General features: G+C 41.1%; 1 protein-coding gene across 2 annotated transcripts in view; it reads right to left on the bottom strand.

Moving 5' to 3' along the window:
- Window positions 1-4,773: 4,773 nt before the first annotated feature.
- The window catches only part of LOC140395512 (casein kinase I), a 65,233-nt gene continuing 49,871 nt past the window's right edge, over window positions 4,774-20,135 (bottom strand). Inside the window, exons 8-10 of one of the 2 annotated variants that reach the window (XM_072483403.1) lie at window positions 17,872-18,011; window positions 10,933-10,992; window positions 4,774-6,677 (exon numbers count right to left, since the gene is read on the bottom strand). In XM_072483403.1, the coding sequence (XP_072339504.1) occupies window positions 10,963-10,992; window positions 17,872-18,011 (170 nt within the window). In that variant the 3' untranslated portion in view covers window positions 4,774-6,677; window positions 10,933-10,962. The remainder of the gene's footprint in view (window positions 6,678-10,932; window positions 10,993-17,871; window positions 18,012-20,135) is intronic. The other variant, XM_072483402.1, reaches the window with a different exon arrangement.

The raw sequence follows: 20,135 nt of genomic DNA, 5'->3' as shown, positions 1-20,135 counted from the left end.
GTTTTTTTAAAAAACTTAAAAATGTTTGAAAATTCAAATTGAATTACTACAACTTGCAAGCTTAGCTCTGATCTCAACTCAGAACTAAATTTACGATTTGCTTAACACAAACTTGTATAACATTTACAACTTAATTAATTCACAATTTTTCTTTTAACAAGTTTTTCTTACATTCACAAAAATGTTGGCAAAGTCAACTATCATCTCCAGATTTACACTTTTTAAAATGGTGTCCGTGATCTTCCCTAAGTTTCTATTAATTCACAAATAAAATGAGATAAACATTATTTCAAGTAAGTAAAACTTAAGATTCTGGCAATTTCAATCAATTGCTTTCGAAAATAATAACTGTTATCAAAGAGGTGGAGAAACCCACTGGTTTCCTTTAATTAATTCAAAACGTAACTTTGCTGGAGTTCACTGACTCAAAGGAAAGGTATCCGATTACACTACAGGCTGCTGCTGTTATCTCAAGGCCTGAGTGAGAAGCAGTCTGACGTCTTTAACTTTGGCTGCTGCTGTTAACCCTTTGAGAGACTTCTGCTTCAACCAATATGCAGCATTCCCCACAATCTCAACTAGTCCTCAGAACTGCGCCCTTCGCCACCACAGTCCAAGGGTACAATTTTAGCTTAATCAACTATATATTTAAAACACTCACACATGGAATTGAATCCTTTTCAGATTTAAAAACAGTTATACTGGACTGAACCCTCACTACTGAAGTCCCATCAGCCCCTGAACCCATATACTAGACTGAACCGCCACTACTGAAGTCGCATCAGCCTTAAAAACACTTATACTTGGAATTGAATCATCATTTGAGATGTCCCATCAACCCAAAAACCTAACCCAAGCCGAATCAACAATATGAAATCCCATCAATTAAATTGCTAATCCCCAGACTGACCTTTGATTTCGTCGAGACGATCTTTCCGTACCAACCGCGAGTGACCAGGCTAATCAGACGATAAGAAGAGGGGAAAAATCAATGCGTGGTCATTTTCCAGTTCTACATTGTGGGCCCTTTTCCCCCATCCTCCTGTTCATAATCAGTCTAATTCTGATTTCGCAGTTGGTCAGAACCGTCTTGAGAAATCCCGGGTTTCGGCACCAATTGTAGAATCCCAAGTTTCTTTACCCGTCAGTCTGGCCTCAATAAAAGTCGAGATAGATTTGCAGGTACAGCATTAGTTATTTTATTTAGCTTGCAAGCGTTCCTCAATTCTCAGGAGTACGAAGCACATCCTGCTTCATAGACTTCTGGAATCAAGTGAGGATGTGGAACAAAGGAATCTGTACTGATACATTCAAATGGCATCAAGTTTCACATACACGATGCCCATAGGTCATCCTATATCCCTCCTGACCTGTTGATCTATTCTGATTGGCTCACTTCCAATCCCTTCCTCTGGCCCCTATTACCCAGCATCCCTTTCTCCTGCTTTGGTGGACACACCTCTTCCTGCTTTTCCATGCGGTCTGAAATCCTTTGTCTGTGAACTCACCAGGATTAGACTGGCCTACCTCTACATTACATTAACTAATATCTCTAAAGTAACTATTTTATATCACATTCGTCACTACCAGATATAAAGGCAGGTTGATTGCTTCCAATAAATGTAGACTGTTGAAATGCTTAAGACTTTAATTTAATCTCGCAGAATAGAATGCTATTTGACAAAATTAGTGTTAACCCAGGAAGGATTTGTTTAGCTTACAGACTGCACCTTAGGTCAATTATCAGTTTTCATGATGTCAGGTCAAAGGTGAGAGGGTGTGATCTTCAATCAGGGAATGGAGCACTAAGTGCTTGTCAAAACCATTAAAATATAAATTGAAATGGCCCTTTTAAAGAAAAGAAACTATGCAAATGATTAGCACAGGACAAAAATCCTATATACAGGAGACTAATTGTCACTATTCTAACAACAGCTATGTTGTGGGGCTAGACTGACTCAATACTTTGGGCCAAGGGAAAACAATCAGCAGCGTCTAAAAGTTAGTTTTACTTTAAAGGCTGGGGCGGATTGTTGTCTAAGGTAAACAAAGCTGAAAAAGTTAAAATTATGGCCCCTCACCAATTGCTTGCTAGTTAATCAGCACCATATACTGGAAATCTTTCCACATCAAACTATTTTGCATCATACAAAATTAAATATTAATTAGCTTTAGTTGTATCCTGAATACCTGTCTGGAGGCTGGAAGCTTTCCTTGAGATTGAATGACACTGTTCAAAGCTTCAATCCTGGATTCCAATAATCAAAAAAAAAACTGATAAAGATCCGCTGCAGTGCGGGTCCTATAGGCCTATCTCACTGCTAAATGTGGACGCCAAGTTGCTAGCAAAGGTGCTGGCAACAAGGATAGAGGATTGTGTCCCGGGGGTGGTGCACGAAGACCAGACAGGATTCGTAAAGGGGAGACAACTAAATGTCAACGTGCGATGGCTATTAGGGGTGATAATGATGCCCCCAGTAGAAGGGGAGGCAGAGATAGTGGCGGCAATGGATGCAGAGAAGGCATTTGATAGGGTGGAGTGGGAGTATCTATGGGAGGTGCTGAGGAGGTTCGGGGACAGGTTTGTCAGCTGGGTTAAACTCCTCTATGGGGCCCCAACGGCAAGTGTGGTCACAGGTCGGCAAAGGTCGGAGTATTTTCGACTATACAGGGGAACAAGACAGGGATGCCCGTTGTCCACATTACTGTTCGCGTTGGCAATTGAACCACTGGCCCTAGCGCTGAGAGACTCCAGAAAATGGAGAGGGGTGATTAGAGGGGGAGAGGAACACCGAGTGTCACTCTACGCGGATGACCTACTGCTGTATGTGACGGACCCAGTGGGGGGATGACAGAGGTCATGCAGATATTGAGGGAGTTTGGAGATTTCTCGGGATATAGGCTTAACATGGGAAAGAGTGAGCTTTTTGTGATACACCCTGGGGACCAGAGTAGAGGGATATATGGCCTACCGCTAAGGAGAGTGGAAAGAAACTTCCGATACCTGGGGATTCAGATAGCCAGGAGCTGGGGAACCTTACACAGACTCAATCTGACACGACTGGTGGAACAAATAGAAGAGGATTTCAAAAGGTGGGACATGCAGCCGCTGTCACTGGCGGGCAGAGTGCAGGCAATTAAGATGATGGTCCTACCGAGATTCCTATTTGTGTTCCAATGTCTCCCTATACTGATCACTAAGGCCTTCTTTAAAAAAATAGATAGGAGCATCACGAGCTTCGTGTGGGCAGGGAAGGTCCCGAGGGGGTTCCTACAACGTAGTAGAGACAGAGGGGGACTGGCATTGCCGAATTTGGGCGACTACTACTGGGCCGCCAATGTGGCGATGATTCGTAAATGGATGATTGGGAGAGGGAGCGGCGTGGAAAAGGTTGGAGATGAAGTCCTGCAAAGGGACGAGTTTAAAAGCGCTACCGCTCTCACCAAAAAATTTTACCACGAACCCAGTGGTGGCGGCAACATTAAGTATCTGGGGGCAATGGAGGCGACAGAGGGGTGTGCTGGGAGCCTCGGTGTGGTCCCCGATCAGGAACAACCATAGGTTTGCCCCAGGGAGGCTAGACGGAGGATTCCAGAGCTGGCACCGGGTAGGAATCAGGAGAGTGGGAGATTTATTTATAGACGGGACGTTTGCGAGCTTGGGAGCGCCTGTGGAAAAGTATGAGCTGCCCCGGGGAAATTTCTTTAGATATATGCAGGTGAGAGCGTTCACGAAACAACTGGTGAGGGAATTTCCGCTGCTCCCGACACAAGGGATCCAGGACAGGGTACTTTCGGGGGTGTGGGTCGGGCAAAGTGTCAGAGATATACCGGGAGATGAGAGAAGAGGGGGAGGAGTTGGTGGGCGAACTGAAGGGAAAATGGGAAGAGCTCGGGGAGGAGGGTTTGTGGGCTGATGCCCTAAGCAGGGTAAATTCCGCTTCCTCGTGTGCCAGGCTTAGCCTGATCCAATTTAAGGTGCTGCATAGAGCACACATAACGGGAGCAAGGTTGAGCAGGTTCTTCGGAGTGGAGGACAAGTGTGGGAGGTGCGGGGGAAGCCCGGCGAACCACACATGTTTTGGTTGTGTCCGGCACTGGAGGGGTATTGGAGGGGAGTGACGGGAGTGATCTCGAAGGTGGTGAAGGTCCGGGTCAAGCCAGGCTGGGGGTTAGCTATATTTGGAGTTGCGGATGAGCCGGGAGTGCAGGAGGCGAAAGAGGCCGATGTCGTGGCCTTTGCGTCCCTAGTAGCCCGGCGTAGGATTTTACTCATGTGGAAGGAAGCGAAACCCCCCCGGACTGGAGGCCTGGATAAACAATATGGCGGGGTTCATAAAACTGGAGCAGATGAAGTTTGAGCTGAGAGGATCGGCTCAAGGGTTCACCAGGCGGTGGCAACCGTTCCTCGACTACCTAGCGGAACGTTAGAGGGAAGATAGATGACCAGCAGCAGCAACCCAGGGGGAGGGGGGTAAATCGTTTGGGTTTTTGGAGGGGGAGAGGGGGGTGAGTATTACTTTGTGTTATTTGGTTAGTTTACCATGTTAGTTACACAATGTTATATTGCAGTTATCATGTTACTTTTATTTTTATTTCTTTGGTTTGTAAGGGAGGAAATTGTGTTTGAAAGCTTTAATAAAATATATTTTTAAAAAACTGGACAAATCTTGTGGAAGGGGGTTATCGGGCACACACTCCCATTGGTTTCCAAACTGCAACAGAACAAGTGACTGCCAATTTTACAAGACTGTAAACACAAACAAGCAAAAGTTAAGACGTTATCCAAAGCTTTAATTACAAAGATGCCCCAACTTTGAATTGGAGTGTAATACAGAGAACCTGGTACAAGTCATCATTAATTTATTTACATTTTTGAAGTACACAAATACAGCTGCAATACAAATAGGTATTATGGTACCATTACACAGGATATACACAGACATTCTACAGAGGGGTAAATCAGCCACCCAAGATCAAGGTGGTTCATTTGTTTGAAAGAAAAATTGAGTCCGATATCTTGGAGGCACCACCAGTTGACAAATCGATTGTAAGAAGGAAACATTGATCTTCCAGGTTTCTTCCTACAAACATTAAATTGACCACAAACATTTACAACAAAACCCCCCCCACAGGACTATTGAAATGAAGGGAAGAATCTTAATGCAGTAAACGGCAGTTCTCGCGGTGTTCCTGTTTAACATGTCAGTGCGCATGCATCAACAGTCAGGCATTTCTGGCATTTAGCCAGATATCCTTTCATGCTACCTCCCAGGAAGCTGATGAGAAATGCAAGTGTGGCTGATACAAAAAAAGATATAACGTGTGCCTTGAATGAAACACACACGCATCTAGTTCTTCCTGCCCCTCGATGTGCTACCTGGAAGCTGTATATAGCAACCATATTATGATTCTCCATTTCTAGCTGTATCCTAGTTAGCTTTAAAAAACCTTCAAGCTGGATTCACGAGCGCCACATGTAAACGTTTTAAAAACAAAGTAGTATGTTTTGAAGCATGCGCATTGGAATGTTTAGATTCATCAGCCCCTATAAGCTAATGGCAGAATTCACATTATTACTGTACAAGTCCTTCACAGCTTTTTGTTTAAAAAGCTCTCTCTACACACAAGTGATTAATGGAGATGCTATAGATCCTGAGGCTGGGGAACCCCAAGAGTAAACTCGGTACCAACACTAATCAGACACTCTAGTTTTAAAAATAACTGCCACCAAAACACAGCTTGACCATTATTTTTTACTTTATTCTTCCACATTTTGATTTTTAAGGTCACATTTTCTGCTGGACCTCGGTGCTCCCACTTTACTCCACATTGCTCCTGCTGGGTGTGGTCACAGCCTCTTCCACAGGACAGAAAATGGCTTACTGGCACCAATGATCAGTTTAATTATGATTTAAAAAAATAAAATGTGGAAGTTAAAAGTGCGCAAACAACCTAGATAATAAAAAACAAAAACATTGATTGATACAGTGTGCTACCAAAAAAAGGGAACATTTTCAAACTCAAGTTTAATACAAAAGACTGGAGAAAGCTTTAAATAAAATCAGCTGCTTTTAAATTCACAAACACTCATTGCCAACCCTATCAAACACTCATTGCCAACCCTATGAGTTACAGGATTTTTCAAGTCAGTCAATCTCCATTTCAGATTCTCAAACCTATAAGAACGTCACATACGTAAAAGCAGGACAACATTCTACTTATCTACACAATGCCGCTTTCAATTTTAGCAGGCTGATACAAAATATTTAAACTGGGTAAAGATCTACAGTTGTAGAGTAATAAAAGGCTACATAATGCCAATCATGGAAGAAGGGATGGTGATATCTATTCTATGTGCGGTCAATTCTGTAAACTGTCTTTAGAGCCGCTGCTACTGAAGCAGTGGGCGCAATCTTTTAACTTGTATTTTACACTGCAGTCAGACATAAGATCTCCTTGCGAAGGCGTTCTTAAAGAAAACTTTTAAAAATGTTTTCTTTCCGCATTTTAGTTAAAGGCATCGAGAGCTTCATTTCATTGGTTTGCTTTGTAGGGGGTCACGTGTTTCAAGGTTAGAATGGGACATCAGCCATGCATTGTCCGCCCTCCATGGTGAGTCATTTTCATCGAGGAACAGCGGAATGGATGCCGCTGGAAGTCACCCGGGCTGGGATCTGTCCAAAGTAAACAAAAAGTGAATTAATTTCCTACCAGCTCACAATGTTAGCGTCTAACCACTTGACATACATTGTTAGGAAATGTGGATTACAAATGCAAACACAAGAAAGCTGCATTAAGTGGGTTACAGCTCAAAAAGCTATTGGCTTAATACTTTCTACCAATTCATGTTCAAAGCAGTTATAGTTCGGATATTCAATCTTAAGAAAAAAAACAATGAAGGAAATTGGGGACTGGATAGTAGTGAGCTTCTATCACTTCTTCACTTATGAACTGTGTGAATCCGGATCTGACTGACGGAATGATGTTTTCTTTACTATCTGCTATATGGTTTTTAAGTGAGCTGAGCTGAGGCACCAGAATCCAGTTCTTAGTGGGCAACAGTCAAAACAAAAAATTACCCTCCGATAATCCTGCATAATGTGGATCAGAGCAAAACCGTTAACAGGCCACCTGTTGAAATTATTTGTCATCGTTTTCAAATTCAGAAACCACAGAGATGCTGGTGTAAAAGCAACAGAAATTCGGTATTAAATGCAGCGGGGTGCTATTAAAGCAGGGATCAAGGCATCTGCTGGGACTGGTAGTGGAAACTGCAATTTGCATTTTACCCACTGCGTAACCTGGTCTGAGAACATTTGATATGACAAAATGCAGAAACCACCTCAATTTCTAAGAAGTGGTCAACAGCACGCATTTTCAAAAGTACATAAATAAACCCTTAGAAACAGCTGAAAGATGTGTCCCATTAGACCTCTTCCCTTCAAACAGGAGACAGTTCTAAATAACACCCTTGTGATTTGCTCAAAGCCAAGGTCATTAACTGAACAGATATAATTTGGTTTTAGAGAAATTAAATTTCTGAAAGGAAAAGCTTGAGTGAACAACTTTGAACAGAAAATCCTCATTCCAGATTCTCTCCTGCCTCTCACTGAAGGGTACTTTCTAAAGGATGAGGTCATACTGCCAAAGTTATCTAGTAAGGTCATTCACTGCATGGGTCTACAAACATTTACAACTGGAGAATAAGAACCGATGAAGCTGGTCACAACGGACCAGACCCCAAATACACTCTCGGAAATGGATTTGGACCATTTCAAATTTAAATTGACTTGAAATATTAACTAAATATATTTCCTTTAAATTGAAAGCCCAGTTTTTAAAATTTAAAGTGGGTAAGTTTTTGAGGTTATGATTTTTTAAATGTCACTGAAGAAAATGCTGCCTTTAGCACAACACAGCAAAAAGAATTTAAATACAAGATCAAAACTATTCCCCAAACGGATGAAGTACAAATTCTCCAAGTTTATTAAATATTCACCTCTTTAAGACAATTTATTCTCAACCCTGTAATTACTCTAGCTTGAGATGTAGTAAACTTCAGAGTTTTCAGATGTCCAGGTATGCATCTAAATGTATCGAAGCAAAACCATTAACAGACTACCTATTGACATTCAGTCTGGAAGCATGACAATACAGACACTTTCCATTTTACCGCTGACAAAAAGGTTATCTTTGATGAAAATCGTTGATAATCATTTACAGTTTCTACAGTATGCATTTGTGACAACCATAACAATGCAATGAATAGCCAAAACTTCCAGTCACCTCAACAAAAATTAAGGTAATGCTGTGGTCGCACACTTCATCAATATGCTAATTTAGAGAACCAGAGGTGAAATATTAAGCTCGACTTATTCACTTCCCCATATTGCAAAATGGTGATCAAATAATTTAGTTTATTCAGCAGTACCAAACCTTCATTAACGTTTTTTTGGTTTCTTCAGTATGTAAACAAGAGATTTGGAATCACCTAAATCCAAATGTGGCCCTAGTCTCACTGGTGCATTTAATAACTACGATTCTAACCACAACCCCGTACTAATTTACAGCAGGTAACCTGTAACTGAAATGGCTGATATACACACCCCCTTATGCACAGCCAGCAATATAATGAGGGGTGACAATATGATTTAAAGAACAAACAAATAAAGAGAGCAGCGCTGATAAAGATTTTCACTTAGTCACTGAAGGGGTTAAAATCATTGAATGCAGATTTCCCCTGGGAAATGGTTGGGATGTTTCTATGATGTCCCCACAGTTGCAGATGGGCTGCACAAACACGGTGATGGGACAGGAAAATGGGAACTTTGATAATCCACTAGGCGGTTCAGATAACAGTCAAGAACCACAGATGTGAGTTTGCTGATAGCATAAGTATGCAGCAGTGCTTATTTGTGATTGAATATTGTAATTAGACAAACATATAGATGCTGTAATTGGTTAAATATAATCACGAAGATAGAGAACCTAATTGTAATAAGTTGAAGATAATGGTACATTTAGTGTCCATCTTTAATTGGTATATACAAATAACTGATATAATGCAACAGTACAAGACTTGTAATGTATTGTTTGAGGAGTCCGTACACCATCTTGTGGATATGGCTCATGCTTGAATAAACCGATGAAAGAAGAATCATGTCTGCATCTGGTCTCGAGTTGAGGAACAAAACCAATGTGGCTGGATAGAAGGTAGTTCCCCCATCAGTTAAATAGATAAAAGTTGTTTTTGTTGTACAGCCCCCAATGGCAATTCATAGTGAAAATCTTGATAATTTGGGGTAAAAATTAACAGCCCAAAGATGAAATGCAGCGTTGCACATTGCTCCATGCGGCTAGGTAGGCACCACCACACTACCAGCTGCCCTTATCCCTTCTTTTATTTTAATTTCTTTCATGTCGTTAAATATCGATCAGAACAGTATGCTAAAGATCTATTCATTTATTTATTCAAATGGTTGCACAGGAACAAGCCATTTAAATATTAAATAATCGTTTAAATGGCATATATCCTCCTTCCAATTTCCTTTTCAAAGCAAAAATGTTATAACACAGCAACCCCCGCCCCCCCATGCAGAAAGTGTTGACAGTAATATTATCAAAGCCTGAAACCGTGCAACAAGATTTCACAAGCAGATTAAATGGAGATCAAAGCAAAATTTACAACGATCAAGTATCACTGCAGACATGGCCTATACTAACACAAATGCAATGGAAAATGCAATCCAAGGTTCCAAGCTGGGATTGCATCTCAGGTTTGGGGTGCAGAGATTACAAGCAGGATAACACGATGCAACAAGTGATTGGGGAAAAGCACCAGGCAATAGAAGAACAAATATACACCTGATCCTCCACTGTTAGCATGGAAATGTTGAACTACCTTTCAATATCCATGCTGAGGGTTTTTCCTTAAACACAGACCTGTAATGTAAAAAATGAAGCAGCATCTTGCCCTATTCCCTCACCCCCAAAGTTTTATATATGCATTCATATTATTAATCTGAATACCCAGGAATTTATATTGCTTTCATACTGATGCAACGATATTGCATCCACACTAGTACAATTGCATAGGTTACACTCTTAGCTGGATAACATAAGTTCACAGTATTCCAAATCATCATGTGCTGAATCTAATTGAGAATTCATTACAAAACAGGTCATGTTTGACCACTCTTGCATTTATCATTTATTGAGAGGGGATTTGAATACAAAAGAAGGGAGGCTATGCTTCAGTTGTACAGGGCAGTAGTGAGACCACATCTGGTACCGTGTACAGTACTGGCCACTTTATTTAAGGATGTAAATGTGTTGGAAGCAATTCGGAAGTTTACCAGACTAATACCTGGATTGGGAGAGTTTTCTCATGAGGAAAGGTTGTCTTATATCTTACAAAGTTTGACATGTTTTGCAGTATATTTGGGAAATAGTGTTGAAATAGACTGTTTACACAAGTCCATAAATATCAAGCGGCAGTTCTGAATTTCCTTTGAGGGGTTTCATTTTTGCAGCCACTGTAACTTTGGAACCAATATTTAACATACAGTTTCACTGCAAAAGGAGCTGAAGACTCCAATATAATCAGTGCTGTCCTCCTTCCTTATACACGGTGAATGTAAATTTAATGATCCAACTGTACGGGGTGGAATGTAGTACACAAGCTGAGTATGAACAAAGCATTAGTCTTCTTTATAATTATATCTGTATATCTAGGTCTACACAAAGGCTGAGGCAACACTATCTACCTTAAATTAAAGGAATCATGAGAAGGATCAGCCATGTGGAGTGCTATTATTTGTGGGAATTTCATGGCACTTTATTAGACATTTGATCCCTACACAATGTGCTTTAAACCCTACCATCCTTGATCTTTTCTACTTCAATGAGATGGGACTGAGATAAACTCACCCAGTGCTGCCTTCAGTGCGTGTGGACCAGCTACATGCCATGCTCGAAAGGGAGGCTATTCTGAGGTGGGGGAAAAGACAGCCATTTGTAATCTGTGCCACTACCCACATAAAAAAACCATGGTTAACAATGAGTTGTGAAACTCCAGTAATTATCTATACAGCTAAATTAGCAAGTTGGACATAATAAAGAGCTTGAAATTACACACTATCCAGAATTTAAAGGGATACAGGCTCCATCTTATCGTCTGCACTTCGATGAACCAGTAGGTCAGCAAGAATTTGGACAACCTGCTTCATGCCTAAAGTGCAAGCTGTCATCTATATAGATTCAAATCATTTGTTCAGTCAGCACCTGAGAGTACACCTGAGCAGTGGTAACAGAATCATTCTAAGTATGAACACAGGGCTGAAATTTCAGAGCTTTATTGCTTTCACATACTAAATAAAACCGGTAACTTCAAGAGCACCTTCTCTGGTCATCTCATTGGTATCAGTGGATATTCAAAAGCTGTGTGCATTTTCCACTTATGGGTGCAATGCACATCAAATATACATTTCAACATCCATTTCATTCTCAAGCAAGATTCCACAACTTCTTTCAAATGACTGTGCTGGTATTTTATAAACTCCGTCACAGCACCTTGATCCAATTGTACACCAAGGCCACATTAGCTTCCGACAGCACCAATCTGCTGTGAACCTTTTCACTCCCCCATGAACTAGAATTGACTGAAAATGCACTATGCATCTGGCAGTACAGCAAAGGTTAGCAGAGTTTGGATCAACTGGTGCTGATATTCAAATCTTAACCAGAACAATGGTCTCCCACTGTCCAAGCTCCAACACAGAGCTCACCCATAATTCTGCTGTCCATATTCAAGCATTGTGTCCTTCCCTTCTCACCCCTGTACCAGCTAATCTACGTTAGTGCCTAGCCCACCAATGGTTCAAATTTAAAATTCTCATCCTAGTGTTTAAATCCTGCCATGGCCTCACCTTACTTTCTCCTCCAAGGACTCAAAAGTCATTGGAGCCTCATCATTTTCACTTGTGCTGGCCCCAAACTCTGGAATTGCCCTCCTTAATCCCCATCCATCTCTCTCTGCTACTTTAGAACAGTCCTAAAAACCTACCTCTTTGATCAAGCTTTTGCCACCTGTTAACGATTCCTTCTTTGGTTTGATGGCAATTCTTTACATTCCTTCTAGTGCCTTGGAATCTTTACTACATTAAAGGAACTACATAAAAGCAAATTGTGCTGTTGTACATTACAGGACGAGGAGTCGCCCAGAACACCTTGAATAGGTGGTTCATATAAATCAGTGTTGCTTAATGTCTGGAAATTTTGCATTAATGGGAGGAAATTAAAGAAAAGGATCCTATAACAAAAAACTAAAAAAAGGAATAAAATGCATCAATTAGTTGTGGTAGTAGGCTTTGGAGACCTAACAGAATCAAGACTATTACAGAACTACAGTGGTAACTAAACATCTTTAAATGACATCAATTTTGAGCAAAACTGCATTATCATGTGGATTTCAACAGTGAAGGCAGTATGAAGGATACAAACTGTCCAGTTGCAAAGTCGAACAATGAAGTTCAATATATAAAACAATGTAGAATCATAGGGTTACCTCAAGTTGTTGGATAATAAATATATTGTTTCAGGAAGTATGCAGGACCTATATTCTAAAGAGTCTGCCTTCAATTTTATGAAAGTATGGAGCAAAAACAGTCAGGTTATACTGGTACCATGGTTTTTATGAAATTATTTCAACAACATTCCCAAGCAGCAATATTATCTGATAAAAGTAGTTACATAATTTCTGCCGTAATGATTTTCAACCATATTGAAGTTTAATACTTGAGCTCTGGCATGCTGAAAGAACTATGGCAAAACTGTTGGGTGTAATAAATAGACCTACAAAATGGAGACAGTTCATTTCAATTTGGTTAAGTCCCTCATAAGTGCCTTCAAAAATACTTCCAAACACTGAAACCAAGTAAACAGAAAGCAAGTGAATCTCTACCCTAAGCGGACAAGGTAAGCTAATACCATTTGCAGCCATGTACAAAGTGCTCTAATTTTTGCTGAATTATGTGCAACTTTCACACACATTTGCAAAACGGGTTGTATCTGGTGATGCTGCAAGCAAATACGATTGTTACTAAAGCACAGATCACCAGCCTGTGCGTGCGACACATACAGCACGCTACAGTCATACCACAAGCCAAACCAGCTCAGCTAATGCAAACTTTTACAATGCAACTTTTCTATTTTCATCAAAATAATCCAGACACTGCAAGGTGAAAATAGGAGTTGTTTTACAGGGTTCAAGTGTACAGTAAAGCTTCTCCACAACAGTAACCTGTAAACAGGTGGGGAGGAAAGTAAGAAAGCTGTGTTCTTCAGGGAAGGAAGGCCTTAGCATAAGATTATTTTTGGAACTAACATTATTTTCAAATACGCAAGCCTTTATATTAAAGTTTACAGTTAACAGAAGTATTTTCTAGGCTTGTTCTTTTAACAGGTTTCCTTGAAAAAAGAACAATTGAGCATTATCTATATACAAATAAGCAATTGTCTGAAAATTCTAATTACTAGGAAGGTGTGACATGCATTATACTACAAATGATAAATCCAGGGTAGGTGTGGATTATTTCAATTTGAATGACCACTTTTGGGCTACAATCCCTCATTTTTGAAATTACCAGGAATTCATCCTCACAATCTCCACCGTAATTCATCGAGGAGCATCTGCAAAGGAAAACCAGATGATACACAATTTCTATTTACTTTCACTCAAACTTGCAAGGACAAACTATATTTGAAATGTTTATTTTCCCACCCCGCCTCTCTCGGTTTTCCATGTTGGGAGAATTGGTAACATTTAGTAGTCTTCTGCCCAAAGGCACTAAGAGAGAGTATTAAACAATTTCTTGCCATAAATTATTTCCCCATTTGTAAGTACATTGTAAGAGACATCCTGAAACTTTAAAACAAAACACACAGTACCTTTCGACGGAAGCTGTACAATTCAGTCTAACAATATTTTAAATCCATTGACGCTCTTGTATCGCTGCTGTATGTATATGGGATATATAAACTGGGGGCCAGGTTAGCTCAGTTGGCTGGACTACTGGTTTGTGATGCAGAACAAGGCCAACAGCGCAGGTTCAATTCCTGTATCAGCTGAGGTTATGCATAAAGGCCCCACAATCTCAATTTTGCCCCTCACCGGAGATGTGATGATCCTCGAGTTAAATCACCATCAGTCAGCTCCCCCCTCAAAAAGGGGAAAACAGCCTATGGTCATCTGGGACTATTGGGACTTTACTTTTTATATGGGCTATAAAAATTGTTAGGATGCTCTACAGTTAATCCATTTGTAGCCCAGGTTTCCCTCCCGCCAGGTGTTCCACGGAAAAATATTTCAACATACTCATTATCCGTGTTAGCTTAATTTTCAAAATCATGTCTGTGCTTGAGATTAATGATGTGGGCTTTGGAGGAATGAAACATTTGACACTAGTAGTTAATTTTTTCCTTATACTTGACATGCATGTTTAACTGCTTCCTCTTTAAAAGGAGTTTGAGTTGTAAGGGGAGTACATGTAGAAAAAGAACTGAAGGAATGATTCAAGAAATTTCCTACGCAGATAAGCCAACTTCCCTTGATCATTACGCTGCATACACAACCATCAACCTACTACTGCCTTATTAATATGTAAACAACAACATCTTTGGGTTGAAATTTATTTATATATTTTTAATTATTTATTCTTTCATGGGATGTGGGCGTCACTGGCAAGGTCAGCACTTGCTGCCCACCCTTTATCCAACAGTTCACCAAAAGAATATTCTTCTCTGATTGGCTTATTATTTCGCCATTGACGACTGTGAACACTTGCATCTAAACTGTTATTTGTATATTCTCAAACTACTTGGACCGAGTGACTAAGTATTGAATATGGGCACATTTCAAAAGTATGGAATTCTGAAAACTCAAGTGCTGGTGAGAGTGAAATATGGATCTGATACACAAGTGTATCAGTTAGTCACTCCTCAATCCGTTCTTTTTAACTCTAGTTACTAAATACTTCCAATAAACTTTTACTGCTAGTACATGATTGAAGGATAGGTATTGTTGAAATGTAGGACCTTGAGAAAAAAAATGAGTTCAAAATGATGAAATACATACCTTATAAATTAAGGTTAAAAGCTTAAAAGCTCCACACAAGGGAATTCCAGCAACTGGCATCCACTTACACACAACTTAAAACTAATTGTTGCTCTTCAACATTTGACAGATCACATACATTAACTTGGCTTAAGTTTCCTCATTCACAATGAAAACATGTAATTAACGATTAAGGAACACGATAGATCAGGCTTGTCCAGCAATTCACCCTGCCATGCCTCTGGATCCAGCCTGTGGACTCACTGTTCAAAATTCAGGTAAATTCAATAAAAGATTCTGCAACAAGCTACACCACCAATCACCAGCTGTTTCTTTTCCATGTTTACTGGAGATAGGCCCATCAGTGAGCAGAGTGAAGACAAGTGGCTTCTCTTTTGTTTTCACAGCATGTGCGCTCTCTGCCTTTAGTTACGCTTTTTCTCTCTTGCGTTCTTGCACAGGCACCGGTCCCCTAGAGTAGGATCAAGGCGGTGGAGCGGACGGGGAGGCCAGAAGGAATGGCATCATACCAGCAACAGCACCCTCCCAGGGCAGCTGAAGTCTTCAACAGGGCAAAGTGAGGAAACTTGTTGCGGCATCTCCACAGCAGTCCGGAATCCTCCTCAAATGCAAAACAGGCCTACGTCAGAGGTGAGAGGGCGAGGGAGGGCGAGAGCTAGCCGGCACGACGGAGGGTGGGAGGAAGTGAACCTGTGCGACAGTGGGAGGGAGGAAGCGAGCGTGTGTGAGAGACTGCTGCAGCATCTCCACAGCAGTCCCAAATCCTTCTCAAATGCAAAAGGCCCACAATCCTGGGCCTAGGTCAGAGGTGAGAGGACGAGGGAGGGTGGAAGCGAGTCAGCACGATGGAGGTTGGGAGGAAGTGAGCCTGCGCGTTTGAGAGAGAGATTACGAGTTAGCAGGACACAAACCCACACCTGTCTCCACTTCCTCCCTCCCCAAAAGCTTATCCACAAAACAGGACGAGGAAAACCCAGCAATCCACTTCCAACTACTGTATCAGTTTTCCAGAGGTCTGCAGTGTGCGCGCCACCACAGATGAATGCAAGATTAGTTAAACCCAAATACTAGGCTGGCACCAGCTCCCACCTCTTACCCGATGACCAGGAGTTGAGGTCTAGGCCGTATCTCTAGTTCTTAAGCAAAAAGGCATCAAAAGATCTTTTTGGTTCGCTCTGTTGCTTGGCACTTTATACAGGTCTATTAGTTACTCTTTAAAAAAGAAAATCAAGCCGTTGGTCTGACATTTTTGTTTGAACTTCATATTTAATGTTGTGCCAAGCCTTATCCTGCCAAAATTGCTCAATGGCCCCTGGCGTGAGAAAAAAATTGGAAATGTGACCTCTCACCCAAAAAGGCTGGACAACCCTCCAATAATTGCACTGGAAAGGTGAATCGAGGCCAATATGCCACAACCTTTCTGTTGCTTTGATAAATGCTTCACAATGCATTACTACACTACCTGCCAGATCTTTTAATTTTTTTGAACAAAAACTTGTTTAAAAATGGTCTGCTGGAACTTGCCCAGTCATGGGAGATCAATATTTACAGGACAAAATTCATACTTCAGCTGAAAGTTTAGAAGAGGAATTTATAAACAGGGAGTGTGCATTTCCTCGAAAAATAACAAGCAACACAACTGATTGATTGCAGGACAAATATTTAATTTTGGTCTAATAGTACAGTCAAGCTGGAGGCTGGAATCATCGGGATACAATTTCCATTACTCATTGTGGAATCAATGAAATAGTCACCTTTTAAAAATCTAGCCCCAACACATGTTGAATTGTGTGCATAAATACACCTTTATAAAATATTGTTCAAAGATTGATGGTTACTAGAGAGGATGAATAATAAAAATAAAGCACTAATATAACTGGAATTAAATGGTGTATTGCAAGCATCATGCTAAAGCTTCAGCATCCCTTTCCCATTGATTTAGTTTCTGCCGGTTTTTCCCATCTGGTCACTGCCCTAAATTACTTTCATCCAAGTAAATGGAAACATGGGATGGTGGATGTTGGCTTAACTATGATAAGCTTATTACCGTTTCTCACTAAACAACCTGATAATGGTAATATAAGTCTTTTATATCCAATGAAACTACAGGCCCCTGTGAGCCATTACCACCTTGGGAATTGGGGGGTGGGAAGGAGAGAAACAGAAACTGTTGGAACGAAGGAAAAAAGAAATAGATCAAAGTCTCTATATGGAGTTTCATTCAACTCTACTCAATTCGAATGTAGGCATCCCTGGCAAGGCTATCAGTTATTACTCATCCCTAGTTGCCCTGCACAATGAGTGTCTTGCTAAGCTTTTTCAAAGGGTAGTTAAGAGACAACAGGCTGGATTCTTCCACCCTGCCCGCCGCAGGAACGCCGACAATGGAGAAATCCATTGACCTCAGGTGGGATTCTCCGGTTGCTGGCCAAAAGCAGCCGGAGAATCCCGCCCAACAATATTGCTGAGGGATTGCCATCAAGTATAGGGTCAGACCAGGAAAAGATGGCAGATTTCCTTCCCTAAAAGGACATCAGAGAACTAGTTGAGTTTTAAAAAACGACAACTGGACAGGTTCCTGGTACCTTTAACCATATCAGTTCTAGTTTTCAAATTTTGCATCGAGTAGGTCAAAAGGTTGTTTAACACCGTCAGAACCATTACTAAAATTCTCTATTTTGCATCAAGTTTAGGAAAACCACCATGTGTAATTTACTGATTTGAGCTGACCTTACCTGTGACGTTGACATTCGTGACGTGTCCTGACGTCCGGTTAAATCTGTTGAGGAAACATTAACAGGAGCACCACGATGTAACCTCATGCTCACTTTCCGCTCCCGTTCCATGCCAGAAACAGGGCGTGGAGATGTGTTTGCTGAAGAATGAATGCCAAAGTTAATTAAATTCAGTTCTACTGCACAATCAGAAAATCCATTGAGTAGCTTGAATATTAATTTGCTTAACGGTGGTTTAAATGGGTGTTGCCATCAAAAGCTAAATTTATTACATGGAAATGTTTATGGTAGTGAACCAGGAGTTATCATATCAGATCAATCATGGTCTTTTGAATGATGGAGCAGACTTGGTAGGCCAGATGGTCTACTTCTGCTCCTTCATCTTATGCTTACAGGCAAAGAGAAAACTTCCTCTTAAAGAATTAATTTATGTGTGAGGTTGGGGCTGATACAGCTGAAGGTACAGAGCGCACCTCACGAGGGCAAGGATGAACCGATTTTTTGAAGGAGTAGAGGATGTGTGTGAGTGTTGCGGGGGGGGGGGGGGGGGGGGGGCGCGCTAATCACATTCATATGTTTTGGTCCTGTCCAAAGCTAGGGGAGTACTGGAAGGAGGTGTTTAGGGTAATTTCCGACGTGGTGCGTGTGAAACTGGACCCGGGTCCCCGGGAGGCCATATTCGGGGTGTCGGACCAGGGTTGGAAACGGGTGCGGAGGCAGATATCAGCCTTCGCCTTGTTGATCGCCCGAAGGCGGATCCTGCTGGGATGGAGAGCAGCCTCTCCACCCAGTGCCCTGGCGTGGCGGGGGGGGACTTGTTGGAATACTTGACCCGTGAGAAGGTTAAGTTCGAACTGAGGGGAAGCTCGGAGGGGTTCTACAAGTCTTGGGCACTATTTATTATGCACTTTCAAGAACTGGATAACATCGAACATTAGTTGGGGGTGGGGGGGAGGGGCTGTGTATATTAAGGGTGACCATGGGTAATCCCTGATTCCTTTTTGTCATTTGTTTATGTAAACATGTGGGCTGCTGTTTGGGGATTGGTGGGACTATGGGAGCATTGTTACTGTTATGGGGATTGACATATCTGTTGCCGATTATTGTTTATTGTTGATGGTGTAAATGCAAGAGAAAATGTGAAAAAGGAGAATAAAAATATTTTTGAAAAAAGAATTAATTTCCGGCCCCGCTGCCCAGCTGTGGATTAAGTCACATTCATAGCCATTTTGAAGCCTTTCCATTTTCAAATGCTTTACATAGGTACTCATGTTTTCACAAGAAAAATGTTTTAAACATTCCTACATTAAGGATATTCAAGTTTTTGCACTGATTTCTTGCCGAGTTGTGTGGCTCAATAATTCAATGGCTGACATCTGCTCTTTGACTCTCGGTTGCAAATGGTGAACATAAGCAGAACTTTCAGCTTAACCAGCATAACCGTGGCAATCTTGATGATTGTTTTCTAAATCACTAATTTGACATTGGAACAACATTCCTACTGTTAACAGTTTTTGTATACCAGATTTGGATTTGAACTGGTTTATCAAACTAAATGTATACTAATAACATACTGCGAGTCGCTTTCTGAACGAATCCACCATACATTTAACATATTGTTTCTTGTGAAAACGGGTGAGTAGGCAAAACATTCTGAAAATGGGATGGTTTTCAAAATAACTATGAATGCAGGTTCATGCACAACCGGACAAGGAAAAATCTAACGCTGCTCTATAATTCATTTGAACGTATAATTTTAAAAATAAGGCCGAAAGTTGCAATTTCATAACCACGTCCACTGCAGCAAGCCCCATGGTTGGACTATGAATTCATTCAAAGAACCGTACAGCACAGTAACAGGCCCTTTGGCCCTCCAGGCCTGCGCCAATTATGATGCCTGTCTAAACGAAAACTTTCTGCACTTCTGGGATCCGTATCCCTCTATTCCTATCCTATTCATGTATTCGTCAAGATGCCTCTTAAATGTCACTATCGCATCTGCTTCCACACCTTCCCTGGCAGCACATTCCAGGCACACGCCCAGTGTAAAAAAACATGCCTCGGACATCTCCTCTAAACCTTCCCCCTTGCACCTTAAACCATCAACCGTTCTCATTTTAAGTCAGAGCTGTATGGTGATCAATTGCTTTTTGGTAGAAATGCAAACATTACTGGAGCTAATTGAACAACAGAAAAATGAGTATAGGAACAAGTCACTTGCTCCCTCTTTTGAAGCTATAGGATAAAAATGTTTTTATTTTAAA

This window comes from Scyliorhinus torazame, chromosome 18, assembly GCF_047496885.1.
Source record: "Scyliorhinus torazame isolate Kashiwa2021f chromosome 18, sScyTor2.1, whole genome shotgun sequence".
In the NCBI taxonomy this organism is placed as follows: Eukaryota; Metazoa; Chordata; class Chondrichthyes; order Carcharhiniformes; family Scyliorhinidae; genus Scyliorhinus; species Scyliorhinus torazame.
The sequence above is the reverse complement of the archived record's forward strand: the minus strand, read 5'-3'. Positions and strand labels throughout refer to the sequence as shown.